Source organism: Lactuca sativa, chromosome 4 (genome assembly GCF_002870075.4).
Source record: "Lactuca sativa cultivar Salinas chromosome 4, Lsat_Salinas_v11, whole genome shotgun sequence".
In the NCBI taxonomy this organism is placed as follows: Eukaryota; Viridiplantae; Streptophyta; class Magnoliopsida; order Asterales; family Asteraceae; genus Lactuca; species Lactuca sativa.
This window is the reverse complement of record NC_056626.2, coordinates 71,634,938-71,649,431: the sequence shown is the minus strand read 5'-3', so window position 1 is coordinate 71,649,431 and position 14,494 is coordinate 71,634,938. Positions and strand designations below refer to the sequence as shown.

The 14,494-nt window shown below is 30.9% G+C and overlaps 1 protein-coding gene across 5 annotated transcripts; it reads left to right on the top strand.

Annotated features, from left to right (window-relative positions):
* The first annotated feature begins 7,090 nt into the window (after positions 1-7,090).
* On the top strand, positions 7,091-14,101 carry LOC111896016 (uncharacterized). 5 transcript variants are annotated; one of them, XM_023892049.3, is made up of 6 exons: positions 7,092-7,533; positions 11,958-12,024; positions 12,251-12,341; positions 12,423-12,684; positions 13,421-13,565; positions 13,832-14,101. In XM_023892049.3, the coding sequence occupies exons 3-6, from the start codon at positions 12,258-12,260 to the stop codon at positions 13,833-13,835; spliced, it is 495 nt and encodes a 164-aa protein (XP_023747817.1). In that variant the 5' UTR covers positions 7,092-7,533; positions 11,958-12,024; positions 12,251-12,257; the 3' UTR covers positions 13,836-14,101. The 5 variants fall into 5 exon arrangements, with proteins under 5 accessions (XP_023747814.1, XP_023747817.1, XP_042756975.1 ...); XM_042901041.2 differs by lacking the exon at positions 11,958-12,024 and adding an exon at positions 11,184-11,262; XM_023892048.3 differs by lacking the exon at positions 11,958-12,024 and adding an exon at positions 11,115-11,262.
* The last annotated feature ends 393 nt before the right edge of the window (positions 14,102-14,494 follow it).

Here is a 14,494-nt window from a genome sequence, read left to right as displayed (position 1 = left end):
TTTGTTTTTGTTTTTTTTTTTTTTAATTTTTAGAAGCTATTTTTATCAAAAAATGATTTTAAATATACCAAAATTCATGATTTTTTATTTTTCTACAAATAGACATCCATATTGATATAGTTTTAAGATAAAATAAAAAATTTATTTTTTTTTTATATTTTCAGCTATCGTTATTCATAAGTGAATAAAAATGCATCAGATTTTATTACAGTACATTCGTTATTCACTTATGAATAAAAATATGATTTTTTTTTTTTTTTACAATTTAAGTATCATTCATATATGAATATAGCATATAATAAACATATTATATTCATATTTTAATATTGGACGATGCATTCACTTGTGAATATTAACATAGTATATTCACTTGTGAATATTAAATGATATTTCATATGTGAATATTATATAGTATTATATGGTATATCATATGTGAATATTACATACTATATTTATTTGTGAATATTAGATGATATATTCACTTATGAATATTACACGGTATATTCACATATAAATATTACAAGATATATTCACTTGTGAATATATTCACTTATGAATATTTGAAGGTATTTTGACAAACATATATAATTTTTATATTTTATTCACATATGAATAACATACAGACTTGCATATTTGTTAATAATCATATACTGATTCAGGTGAGAAAACATATTCATATGTGAATATAACGTGGTAATTTAGTTTATGCATTTCATCAAACAGTTGGAGTGCATACAAGTTAACTATTTTAAAAATGTTAAAAACATCAAGTTATCAATTCCAAATCATCATATACTTCCGATTTCGACTTCAGATACGATATCCTATGTCTTATCGATTTCTCATTTTGATTTTGATTTCCAAAAATCCGATTGGGAACCTGTGAGTACCGATTCTGAGTCCTTCAATGTCGACTGTGACTGCGAGTCCAAAACTCCGATTCCAATTTCATGAACAGCAAAGAAATTCCGGTTTAGTTGAAGAAATCTGGATGATTATTGAAGGTTGGAGGAAAAATTTTGATGATGAACGAACTGTTATCGAGTTATCTATAGTTATGTATTTGAGATTGAAGGTTATTAACATATTTACAAGTTTGCCACCGTGTCTTTTTATGTTTAGATTAAATGAGTGGCTGAAAATAATTTCCCAATTCTCAACCTTTTTTATTTTTTCAATTGAACCTGTAAACATTGTCCAATTTCTAGGTAATATTGGACAAATATTGTTTTACAATATATATATATATATATATATATATATATATATATATATATATATATATATATATATATATATATATATATATATATATATATATATATATATATATATATATATATTGAACAATGCTTCCACCTATAATGAAACACTAGATTAGGGAGGATGCATGACCAATTAAAAAGAGATGTAATAGTCATAGGAGAAGAAGTTGATTTTAAAATAAAGGGGTCTAATTTCAAAGTACGAAGAACATGAAAATTTATTTTTTTCACATCACATGTTGCAAAATGTTGTTGAAATAAATATCGTTTATTTTTAGGTTGAATATATTGTCTGGATTCAAACAATTAATTAAATTATCTTCCTATGTAAATTTGACAAACAAAAAATTACCATTTATTTAATAATCGTTACAAACTAAAATTGTATCTTATCACATTAAAAAACTTTAATTTTTTTAAATAGTATGATTATTAACTTAAATTAAACATAATTTGAAAAATAAGTTTAAATAGTTTATTAAGATTCGAACATAGAAGATGTCTTCTTAAATCAAAAATTATTTTTATTGTCTTTTGAAAATATAGGTTATGTAGATATTTTTATGTCCACGATCTTATAAAAACAAAAGTTTTTTAGTGCACCAGGTTCCAACAACGAGGTGATAAAACGCATTCGACAATTATTTTAGAAGCAGTGGTCTCTTATGATCGTTGATTCGTTGGATATGAAATGCATTTTTAGTGCACTAGGTTCCAACAATGACATCAATGTTTTAGACCAATCGTCGATATTCAACTACATCTACCTTGAAAAATTGTATGATGTGTCGTTTTAAGCAAATGAAACATCATATAAGCGTGAGTATTACCGTACTGATGGGGGTATACTAAGTTAGGTACTTTTGTGACATCATTCTCATGTTTATGATGAAAAGTGAATTTTGTGACATCATTCTCATGTTTATGATGAAAAGTGAATAAAGTTTAAGCCGACCTAATAATCTGCTAGGAAGGATATCGAACGGACATTTGGTGTTCTAAAGAGATGTTGAAAGATACTCTCAGTACGAGCACGATCTTTCGAGCGAAAAAGAATAAGTATCCAAATATACTCATGCATCATATTACATAATATGATTATAAAAGACGAGAGAAAGACGGTTTTGTCGGTACAATGAAAATGAGAATTTACCAAACGTTAAAGGAGTAGGTATTGGTATGTCGGGGCACATCACGAACAAAAAGGAATTATACGATCGAGTTGGACACCACAAACATTCAATGATTTAGTGGCACATGTCTTCAATGCTCAAATGAATTCCGTTGTCGACGAGTAGTTCAACGATACAAATGACAAAATTGGATATGTTTATAGATGATTTAGACGAAGATTATGATGATGTTATGAACAATGATGATTAGGCGTCTCGTAATATTCTACTATGTTTTGATTATGTTTTTTTTATGTCTTTATATTTTGTATTTTTTTATAATTAATGAAGTAGTTTCCTTTTATTTATTTATTTCATATAATTACGTTTTATTTAATTAAAAAAATATAGTCGGGATGGTTTCATTTCCTATTAGTTTTGTTATGACGTTACATGTCAAAATGATGTGGTTTTAGACTTGTCAATGGAGCGGGTTTTGACTATATTTTGCTCCAAAACCATAATAATTTTAAGGGTTTGGCTTTTGATTTTTAATTCGTTTACTTGCTTACCCTTTTATTAATGGGTTGAGTATGGATCATTGACGATTTACTCCACAAATTTTTTTGGCGAACAAAACAATTAAATCAATAAATGAATAAAAATAACATGATTCATAAAAAAAATTCGAAAAAAACATCTTGGTGATTGTTTTTTCGATGATTTTGTTGATATTCATTAAAATTGACATAATAGTGAATATTTATTGATTTCCTTATAAATGAATGATGAAAGTGGTTTTTTATGGAATTTTTTTTTGAATCATCTTACTTTTGAATGATTTATTTTGTTTGTTTGTTGTATATAAAATATTCCTTACATTTTTACCAAACTTTTTCTTTTGATTTGATCTTGGTCTTCTCCCCTCTCCCCCTCCCCCCCATATATATATATATATATATATATATATATATATATAATATCAAAGGATGCAACACGATGTCTTAGTAAAATATAATTCTTATTGTATAGGATTTTGAGTATTAAGTAATGTATATCTTGTTTAAATAGACATTTTATCTTTTTTGAGAAATATTACGTTGCAATACACATCAAATTGTGAAATTTTAGTATTGTAAAAGGGTTAGATCTTCATTGATTCGGTGAATACATATATAAATTCAATTATTCAAAACCTGAGGATTATTAAAACAGGATAAGTCATATTTTTTATTTTTATTTAAAAGGTGTCCAAATTTATCATCTCTAGTGGTTGTATAAGTTTTTGACCAAATAAGTATATTTTAAAATTTTATTTACTAAATAGACGTAGTTTTAAAAACATTTACCAAATACTCAGATAGGTATAGTTTGAAACACACACACACACACACACACACACACACACATATATATATATATATATATATATATATATATATATATATAGGGTTAGGTTCAATGGAAAATGAACAATTATGGCAACATATGCCGGAACCAATGATCAAGTGACACGTGTGCATTTCTTTATTCATAAGCAATCTACTATGGAAGTTATTTATGTAGTTATTCCAAAATGATGTGTTGTCATGCTTTCATTGGTTTCAACATGTGTTGCCCTAATTGTTTATTTTCCATATAACCCTTCCCTATATATATATATATATATATATATATATATATATATATATATATATATATATATATATACATATATATATATATATATATATATATATATATATATATTACGGTTTTATAAATATTTTTGCTATTAATGTAGATCATTTGTTTATGCTTAAGTCCACACATATAAAACACATAAAACCTGCAAATGATGAAGATGAAACACATTTTATATATCAAAATAATATTTTTTTGTTAGTTTTACTAGATCAAATCATATGGTTACATGTTAAAGTGCAATAACCAAATAAAAAGAAAAACATACACCACCAATCCACACACAAAACCTGCAAATCACAGGGCAATAACAAAACCAGAAACAAAAAAAAAACCCTAATCTAACTTCAACCCTTAAATCAGGTCATCTGCGCTATTGAATGAAAAAAGAAAATCAAAATTAAAAACCCATAACTTGGAAATCATGAACAAAAAACACAGCAAGAACAAAAATACTTACCTAATCTAAATTCATTAATACGTGTCTACAGTCAAAAACCCTACCCGAAGGGAAGAAAGAAAAAAGAAGGCTCTTTTATGCCTAGTTTCCGAGTTTTATCAAAAGCAAAACAAAGAAAGTAAGGAGAGAAAAGAAGATAAAAGAAAGGAAAAGAAATATGCATTTTGTGTTCCTGAGTTTGAGAGAATTGAGATGAAAATGAATCATTTTGTTCTTTCTATCAAAATATTTCCAAATCGGAAGGAAAGTTAGAGGGTAAATGATCCTTCCGTTTGTTGGTAGCTTCTAGCCTCGAGCTGGAAAGTCTCATCGGCGGGGGTACTATAGATATATCATAACTCTCTAATTGAGACTCAATCTATACAATCAATCAATCAGTATGTGCAATATACCTGTCTTTGCGATATGCTCTTTCAGATAGACCACAAATCTTCCCGCTTAGCTGCACTACTCTTCGAGCTCTTTTGTCCGTTATCGCTTCCTCTAGTGCTAGCTCTGATCTCTCTTTAGCAGTTGTAGTACGATTCTTTAATTCATCTCCTGCCCTTTATAATCGTAATCGCTAGAAACTCTATATCCTAGCAATTGGCATTGGCGTAATCTTTTTTCTCCTGTTGGAAGGGGGTCCTGTCGAAATCAAGAAAAGGCATTGCAAATGGCGTGCCCTTACTCTAATTCTAAATAAAGCTCTTTTGCGCTCTTGGTCAGGCTGTAACAAGTATCTAAAAAATCTTTTCTTTTCGGCCTATGGTTCGGTCAAAGTAATGACTTGAGTGAGTAAGGAAGTAGGACCTTTTTACCCCGGCTGTTCTCCTAAAGGCAGTGATAGGAGAAGAAAGACTAGACTTTGGGACCAGACCTCCACTGGCGTTTTTGCAATGTCCTCCCGACCCGTGCTCTAAAAAGATCATGCATGAGATGAAGCTCGTGTATCTGTTTCAGTAAAGACCAAAAAGAAAGACCCGTTGTTCTATTTTCGTGTTACCTTTTCTTCATCGTCAATGCGACTCGTCCCTTCCTTGGTGAAAAGGGGGACCCCCTCCGCCGATGGTTTTCGAGCGTTTATCGATGCTGGCCCTTCCCTTTCCATTCTATCAGCGGGACACAGGGCTCTCCTCGGCTTTGAGCTCTTCCCCCGATGCCTGAATGCTCCTTTACCAAGCAGAGGACTTGCTTTCTTCCTTCCACTTCTTTCTATTTTTATTTATTTAATGAAACTCGGGAACACCAATTTTTTTTTTTTTTTTACTTTCTCCCTACATCCACCAATTTTCTTTTCTTTTTATGTGCAACTAGTTATAACACCATTTTGGTGTCACCTCACATGCCACATCACCAATAGTATTATAACACCAAGTGGGGAAATGATCACCATGTTAAGAGCATGTTATAACACCAACTTTTTTCCATTTTATTATTTATTTTTTATTTCTTTTCCGAATTTATTTTTGTTGTTTAAAAAAATATATTTTAAATAAAACATAATATCTAAATAAAATATATTTTTACAAAACATAATATTAAAAAAACAAAAAAAGAAATAATTTTTAAAAAGTAAAATTAAGATTACAATAAAAACAACATCAATTGTAAAAGACAACATTATTAAACGTAATACATAGCATTTTACTACGATGTGGGAGTTTTATTCCACATTGGATCAAATCGCACCAACTCCCACACTTTCTTGAGCTCAAATATATGTCCCATCTCGACCTGATATTGTTCTTTTGCAGCTTTGAACAAATTAAAGTCGTTGGTTCCGCTTTGTTGTTGCGCCTTAAGCTGATTGTAAATATCATTGAATTTTGTGCATCGCTTGCTAATTTGAATCTATTTGCTACTAGGCATGTTCGTATTGCGATATGTTTTTTTTCTTCAATATAGTGTGAAATTCTTTGTACACCGCCTCCCAATAAGTACCTTTCTTCATCCTATTTTCACGACATTCGTCTTTTGAAGTAGTATCACACCAAGCTTGTGCCAAAACATTTCCTTCATCCGGTGTCCACCAATGAAGAGCTTCCTCATTTTCCATTTCAACCGCTATAGGTTTCCCTCTCCCTCCTGTTTGCGTTTTAACGGATGGTTGTGTTGGAGATGGTGGTTGTGTGTTTGAGGTTTGGTTAGGTAGAGAGGTGTTTGGATTTTGTTCTATTTTTTGTTGTTGAAGTAGAAGTAGATTTTATAAAATATAGAAAGAAAGAATGAATATATGTATAAAATGTATGAGAATGAAATGTATTTATAATTAGATTTTTTTTTTTAATATTTAATCAAGTAATCATTGTCAACGGTCGAGGGCCTAACGTTCAAAATTTTGGGCGTTTCATACTTTCATCTGGTGATAACGGCAACGAGATGCAACAATAACGAGATATAACGAGAAGGGGAGAGGGGTGTTCTTCCATTATAACGCCGTTTCGGTAGATCCACATCGGTAATAAGATCGTTATTGTGACCCATACCACATAATTTAAGTTGAACTTCAAAACAAGGTGTTAGGAGGCGTGAAGAAGAAAAGGAGGAGGAGGCGTCTAGAAGAAACGAGACGTGAACATTATTAGATCCGTCGGAAGATAATATAGGGCTATCGGCTATTGATTTGGGAAATATTTTTTTAAAATACACCTTTTTTTTTTTTGTCAAAAACTCTGGTTTGTTATCGGTCAAGAAAAAAAGTCGCGCCGTTCCGTCCTTCCCCCTCATACGTACGCCTCCATCAAACACCACCCTCCTTCACTACATCATCCCTCCCGTCTCCTCCGACCTCCGACCAACTCCAGCGCCGACCACCTCCTCCCATCGTCGGCTTTGCACAGTACCGCCGCCCCTACCGTCTACCTCGCACACCCACAAGTTTCCCACGCTTTCTGATATCACTCCCACCTCCCTGAAATCGACTCCCACCACCAAGGGCAGACATCCGACGCCAAGCTCCGCCAGCGCTGATTTCCGCCCTCGACAACGCCGGTCTCCACCCTTGCGACCTCCGATCTCCTCCATACTTCAGGTACGAAATTGCTACAAAAATCCCATATCTGCTTGTTGTTTCCAAAAGTGGTGCCTCTTTTGAACTGATTAACATCTAAAAATCTCAGATTTTCCTTGATTGCTTTTGCAAGTAAATTTTAAAATGGCTTGTTGTTAATGAAACCTTGGGATTAACTATTTGTTGTGGGTTCCTATACAACAACATTGAGCACGCCAAGTGTTTGGTAAATTGCCCAAGAGAATCTTAAAGCACTAGATAAATCCCATAGTTATACTTATACTTCAGTTCAGTTTAATGTGTTTACTTATGCTAACAGTTATTCAATGTACATGTACACATGAATCCTAATCAATTCTGTTTGGTAGCTCATATGAATCCTAATGAATTCTAATTGGTGTTTTGACTACTCTGTTACCCTTTTCATAAAAAGGGCATCACAACCTTTGGTCATACACCTTTCTAGTTTTACTTTTTGCAGCCAGAAGCTACTGCTGTGGTAAAGCTTCACTACAAACAAGTGTTCTTTAGTGTAAAATAATAGATATAAGTCTTACCTTTTAGGCTTTTACATACAATTGGTGAAATTCTTATCATCTACACATCTTTTAAAGAAGGTGGGGGTAGAATATAAGTCTTATTTTTATACCAAGGTTTTGGTCTTAACTTCACTTATTAAGCATGGTTATAGTTTCTTGAAGAAAAAAAAAACGAGCCACTCTTGAATTCAGTACCTCACAAGTCATATGTTTGACTTTTTAATTGTTGTTCTATTTTATGTGTTTGAGAAACACCTGATAGACACTTATGTTAAAATTCGAAAAGATGAACAGTAACACCCTATAATGCATTGGCAAAATTTAAGGGTGCATTTGGTTGTGGAAAACTGTTTTCATTTTCTATGAAAATGTTTTCAGAAAATAGGGTTGAGTTTTCATTTTCAATTTTCAATGAAAACGCGTTTGGTTGGAAAGGGTGGAGTTTTCATTTTCCATCTTAGAAATTTGGAAAACTATAAAAATCACTTTTCTAAATTACATACAATTTGGAAAACTGAAAATTTTCATTTTCTTAGAAAACTTTGGAAAACTGAACGAACCAAACGCGTTTTTGAAATTTCCGATTTTCTTGGAAAATTTTTCTAGAAAATTGGAAAATTTTCCACAACCAAACGCACCCTAAGCTTTTATCCAGATTCCATTCAAGATCCTACCTCAATGCATTGACAAAACATACATTATTGACTGTCTGTATGTATTGTAATCACATGAGAACATAAAATATTGATTGTGTGTATGTATTCTTAAACCATAATAATAGTTAAGGGTTATTGGAACAAACGGATAAATTGATTATACAAAGGGTTGTTGGTTGTATGATGTATCCATCGCTTTTTATGTTTTTTTTATCAGTTTTCTTTTTGCAGACTGCAGACTTTAAAAAACAAACATTTTATGGTTCACATCTTTTTCTGCTGATGTGGAACACGACTGCATGCATTTTACCTCTTCAAAAACAAACATCACCTAAGTGATTTTTATAAATGTCTTTCTATATGTGGATTAATTAATAACTATAGCTGATAAATCCTAGGTAGCTTGTAATTTTGTTTTGGTTATAAAATGCTATATCATCTTGCTTTAGGCTTTTGTTGCTCTAGACTACCCAGTGCTACTCAATTTGTTGTTAGTTTTATCTGGTTTAGAGGATTTGGGTTTTGTTTGAAATTTTTTGATTTGGAGTTTGTTGGATTTATAATTGACAGACATCTTTATGAATATAGTTCAATCATGGGTTTATCTGAAGTAGGTCTAGTTCCCATAATTCAAACTAACTGTGTTTGTTTTCGTTCAGTGCTTGAGTAGAAGATTGTGAAAATTTCCACATAAGTCTCTATAAAACATCTCTGTAACGAATAGTTTCAAAAAATTATTTGTTATTGCACATACATGCTTCTAAAATCTAAACTTGATAACTAAAAAATCCAGTGAAGTATGAAATTTAGCCTAGGTATCATTGTTTAAGATTATTAAAAAAAATTCATTACGTATTCATGTTTTTGGTTTCTGTTATTTTTTCACAGTTTCACATAATCTTAGATTCATAGTTCCTTTCATTTATCAAATTGATCATGTAATTGTCGACTCATGACTCTTTATAACTTGTAAGAATCTATGAGTGTGACAATTATGAATTTCTAGTTTTGTAAGAATGTATGGGCACACAGATTCACTCCTTATTTTACCAAATTGATCATTAAACTGTTTGAGTGACCGAGTCTTGAGTATTTTTTTTTTAATAACTGAATTTTTGATTCTGTAAATGAGTATGAATTTCCAATTTTGTAAATGTGTTTTGACTTTCTGACTTTGCAGTTGAAATGTTGAATTTTATGAAAATTTCTGATTTCTGACTTTGTATTTCAATTTATGAGAATTCTGAATTTCGGACCTTGTATCTGATTTCAGGCTTTGTATTTGATTTCTTAGTTCTGACTGACTTTGATTTGTGATTTTGTATTTGATTTCTGTTTTATTTTGTACTTTACAATTAAAATGATCAAGTATTTGACCTATCATCATGGTTTGTTTCGTTATCTATTGATTATAATTGCTATAGTAGCTGTAGGTAATGAATATTCATATAACAATTGAAGCATTAAAGTTTTGGGGCACATAATCACACTTCAGTTGGTTCTCTTCTAAGGGATGTTCTTATATAACAATTGAACCATTTAGTCTTGTATATATATTGGTAGATTTAGGACAAAACGAATCAGGTTCTTAACAGTGATGATGAGAGAAGCTATCATCCCCATTGAAGATACGAACACCACTACAAACAATATCCAAATTCTGTAAGGACATGGGGTAAGTGGATGTTAGACGCATGAATAAAAAGGGTATACGATTTAATCACCAATACAGTGAATATATCTAATAGTAATAAGATACATAAATAAGAAGATTGGTCGTAAAATTTTGTGGTGACACCCATTATGTATAGTAATCATGTAGATTGCTAAAATTTCTAATAATCTATGTTATATGATGGATTGATGGGTTGTACCTTGTGCATTGATGGGTTGTAGCTTGTGCATCAAATGGATTCAAGGCATATAAAGTCCTTAGAAAGTGACATGATGAATAAAAGTATTGTGTAATGCTTCATGGATTAAAGAGGAATTAGCAGATGGGTTATGTTGTAAATATAACATGATACAAAAGTACGATGCCTTAATAGGTAATAGGAAAGCAGTAAGTCATGAATGGAATTGATGATTTAAGTGAGGTATTATGATGAGGTACTTCTAATTTCTAAACTAAAGTAGTTTGATGCATTGGAAATGTTTAGATCTTGAGGAATACTAAAGTAATGAAAACATGGATGTGTTGTAGAAGTGTTGTCAATGTGTTTGTGGTTATTTATTTCAAAGTGTAAATAATGAGTTAGCAGTTGGGAATAATGTTATATGTGTTTAAGGTTTATGAAACGAGTGCAAACTACAAGTGAAAAAGTTTGAAGTATGTTTGTAATTGTATGACGACTTTACAAATGGAAATGCATTTAAATCTAAATGCATGAATTTAAAAACATGGAAGGTAAAGTTGTATGCTCCTGTTGACTTGGTTGACCATTGAGTTTTAATGAAGAGAGCTCACATTTTGAAGATAATGTGCGTGTTTTGGTGATTCAAGCTAATTATCTAACAAGTTCAACAACCCTTTGAGAGAAATACATCAATCAAAGGTAATAACACCTTTTTTATTTTTTATTTTGATGATATAGGTGTTAGGGTTTATGTGATTTGGGTATGTGGAACACGAGTGAATACATGTTGTATTTCTCTTGAGGTAATGAATAAGGGATTCATGTTATGAATATAAAAATGTAAGGATTTCAATGCATGTTGCTGGATTGTTAAGAATCGAAGGTTTGACTTGATGGAAATCTGGTCATCCTTATAAATGTACGTAATTGGTGCTATATTTTTGGTGTTTCTGATGATGAAAATGTGTTTATTGATACACAACTGTGTGGCAATGAAAGAAACATTATAAAATTAATCAGTTTCTAATCTTATGTTGTTCTTAAGAATTTGTGCCACAAGGCTAAACTATGTGTGCAAAGTTATAAGATGAAGATGGCTCTATGTGTACATCTTGAAACATAATTGGTATTTGGTATGCATGCCAAATGCTTGTTTTGACTGAAATACCCCTGACCATTAGAACTAAAAAGTCACTTCTCATTTAGGCAATTGCAAATATCATAAACCTACCTGTCTGCCACCTCCAACCACCATTGCAAATAATATATAAACTTTTAAGGAATCACAAATTTGATCAATCTTGAGGAAGCACTTTGTTTGGTTCATTGGCAGTTTGTGATATTTCCGTTTGGTCAAAAACATGTAATGATCATTTTTAGTTTGTAATGGCCAGGGGTATTTTCGTCAAAACACACTCTTTTCTGCTGGAACTTGCATTCTTGCAGGAAGTAGGGTTTATGGTATGGGTGGATGTTACAAGTTTTTAGTTTTATTCCTTAAATTAATTTACAATGTCATTGTTTTATTTCAAGTACTTTTTAAACGCCAAATTTAATCGTTCTCTGTAATATATGTTTTATCTAATCAATATCCAAAATGAAAATCAATAGGTTTATTCACTAAGATATCATTTTGATTACAATATTATTATCATTGCCTCAATAAAATCAGGTTTATGTTTAACAGATTAAAAATGGATGATACAATGAAGAAATTTCAAGGAAAGCTGATTGAGATCGAGACCGAAGCAGAGGAACTTTTACTTGCAAGGCACCAGGTAAAATGACTATCTTGGTTGGGGTAAATTACAAATTTGGTCCCTATGTAAAATGACTATTTTACCCCTTCCCGATGACAGTTAGTCGAGAATGACAGATTGAGAAATGGGAACAGGGAAGCATTGACTGCACTAAGGAAAAGAGCCCGAACAACAAAAACAAGTGTCCCTTCACCGTTTGAGCTGCTGATGAAGGAAGTTGACCAGTCAAAGCCTCTGGTTAAAGAGATGTGTGCAACTTGTGGGAATCATGACTCTAATGACAAAACATGGATGATGTTCCCAGGAACTGATATATTTGCTCGGGTCCCATTTCATGCAGCTCATACTATCTTGGAGAAAGGTAATTTGGTTTTCACTGCATTTCTTCAAATAATGTTTTCCTATTTTGCCCTTACTCTTTGATTAGGGGGTGTTTGGGATTGCTTTTCTAAAACAACTTATGCTTATTTGTAAAAATTGCATCATTTAATAAAGATTAAAACTAACAACCCAATCTCCTCTTAATATCTTCACCTTGCAAGCTGTCATCCTTAATATATTTTGTTATAAAGATTTCAAATAATTGTTGAGAAAAACATGGTATCTTGTTTTATAAACAAACATGTGGTGACATCTATAGTTTGAAATGTTGTAATATAAATTAGATAGTTTATAGATACTAAGTGGCATCATGATTTTTTTTTAAAAAAAAAAAAATATAGATATATTGACTTGAGGTATCGTTTAACAAGTGGCATGCATGTTCTTGTAGAAGATGTGCTCCCTTTAGTACACACCTTGAAGAGTGTCATGGCCCATTTATTTAACTTATATTCTTTTTAGTTTTTACCCTCATCAATTTAAATTTTAGATGTATCGCTTTCTTTACCAAATATAGAAAAATGGCCCACAAAAAAAATTACATCACAAAGACTAGTAGGTATCATCAATAATATAATTTGGATTCATTTAAGACTAGTCTTATCGATGCTTTCTGTCTATAGTACAATTTTATGGTATCCGAGATGTTTTTATGTATTCAATATTTATTTGATTATTATTATTGTTATTCATAATTAATATAATTGTTAATGTAGATCAAACAAAGCTAGATTTTGATGTTAAAAAACTACAAAGTTATGTAAAGGAGAAGTCGCTCTTCATATCAGAACAAGGTGTTCTTGCTGACAAGATTGGACCAGGGGTATTAAAGTCATTAGTCACATTACAAGATAAACCAAGGTAAGTTCTCAAATTGTTTTCTATTTCTTTTCTTGAAACCTTATATTTGGATTTTCTGCTATATTTTGGTGTTAATGTAGTTATCGAATTCTTTGCATAGGTTAAAAGTTTGCCAAATGGTTTTACAAATTCTTTTAAGATGTTTTCAGATTTTCACATTCATTTTCTTTTTTCTTTTAAATACTTTTATTAATGTTTTTTATGATTCAAATGGTTCAAACATGTGATAAATTTATATGAAATTTCATGTTGTTTGTACTTTTCAGGTGAATTTGTTGATTCAACAACCTTTTGCAGAAGAAAGAAAATGACCACAAACAAACAAGTGAAAAACAGAATGGTTATGATACTTTTCTACATATTGGAATTATGTATGAATTAATGAAAAAACACTTTTTTTGCTCATGCTTGAAAAAAGAATTGAAGATTTGTGATGTTTATTTCTATGCTAACTGAATTCAATCGGTTCTTGTTATGGGTCAAATAATCCATCGAGTATAACTCATTAATTAGTATAACATTGATGTTTCTTGTTATGGTTTTTGGGTTTATATTCTATTTTTAGAAACATCTTGAATAATTGTTATTTTTAGACACACAAAAATAACTAGATATTTAAGAATTTAAAAAGTCTGTAGCCAAATACATTTGAGGTTATTACTATTTGTTACCATTTATTGGCTTAGTGATTTACTATCCTAAGTCTATTCCAGTGTTGCAAATGCTAATTTAGAGTAAATAACTAGCTTTTAGCATTCAGTTATTTTTGCTAAACATACCTTTAATAATTAAGCACATTGCTTGGCATATGTGTACTATTAATGAGTAAGACATTTGGTTCCACATAAGGACATGAAATGAGACTAAAGGCAAGAGTTTGTATGCTAATATTGGGTCATAGATGTACTTATGTATAAACATGTTATCAT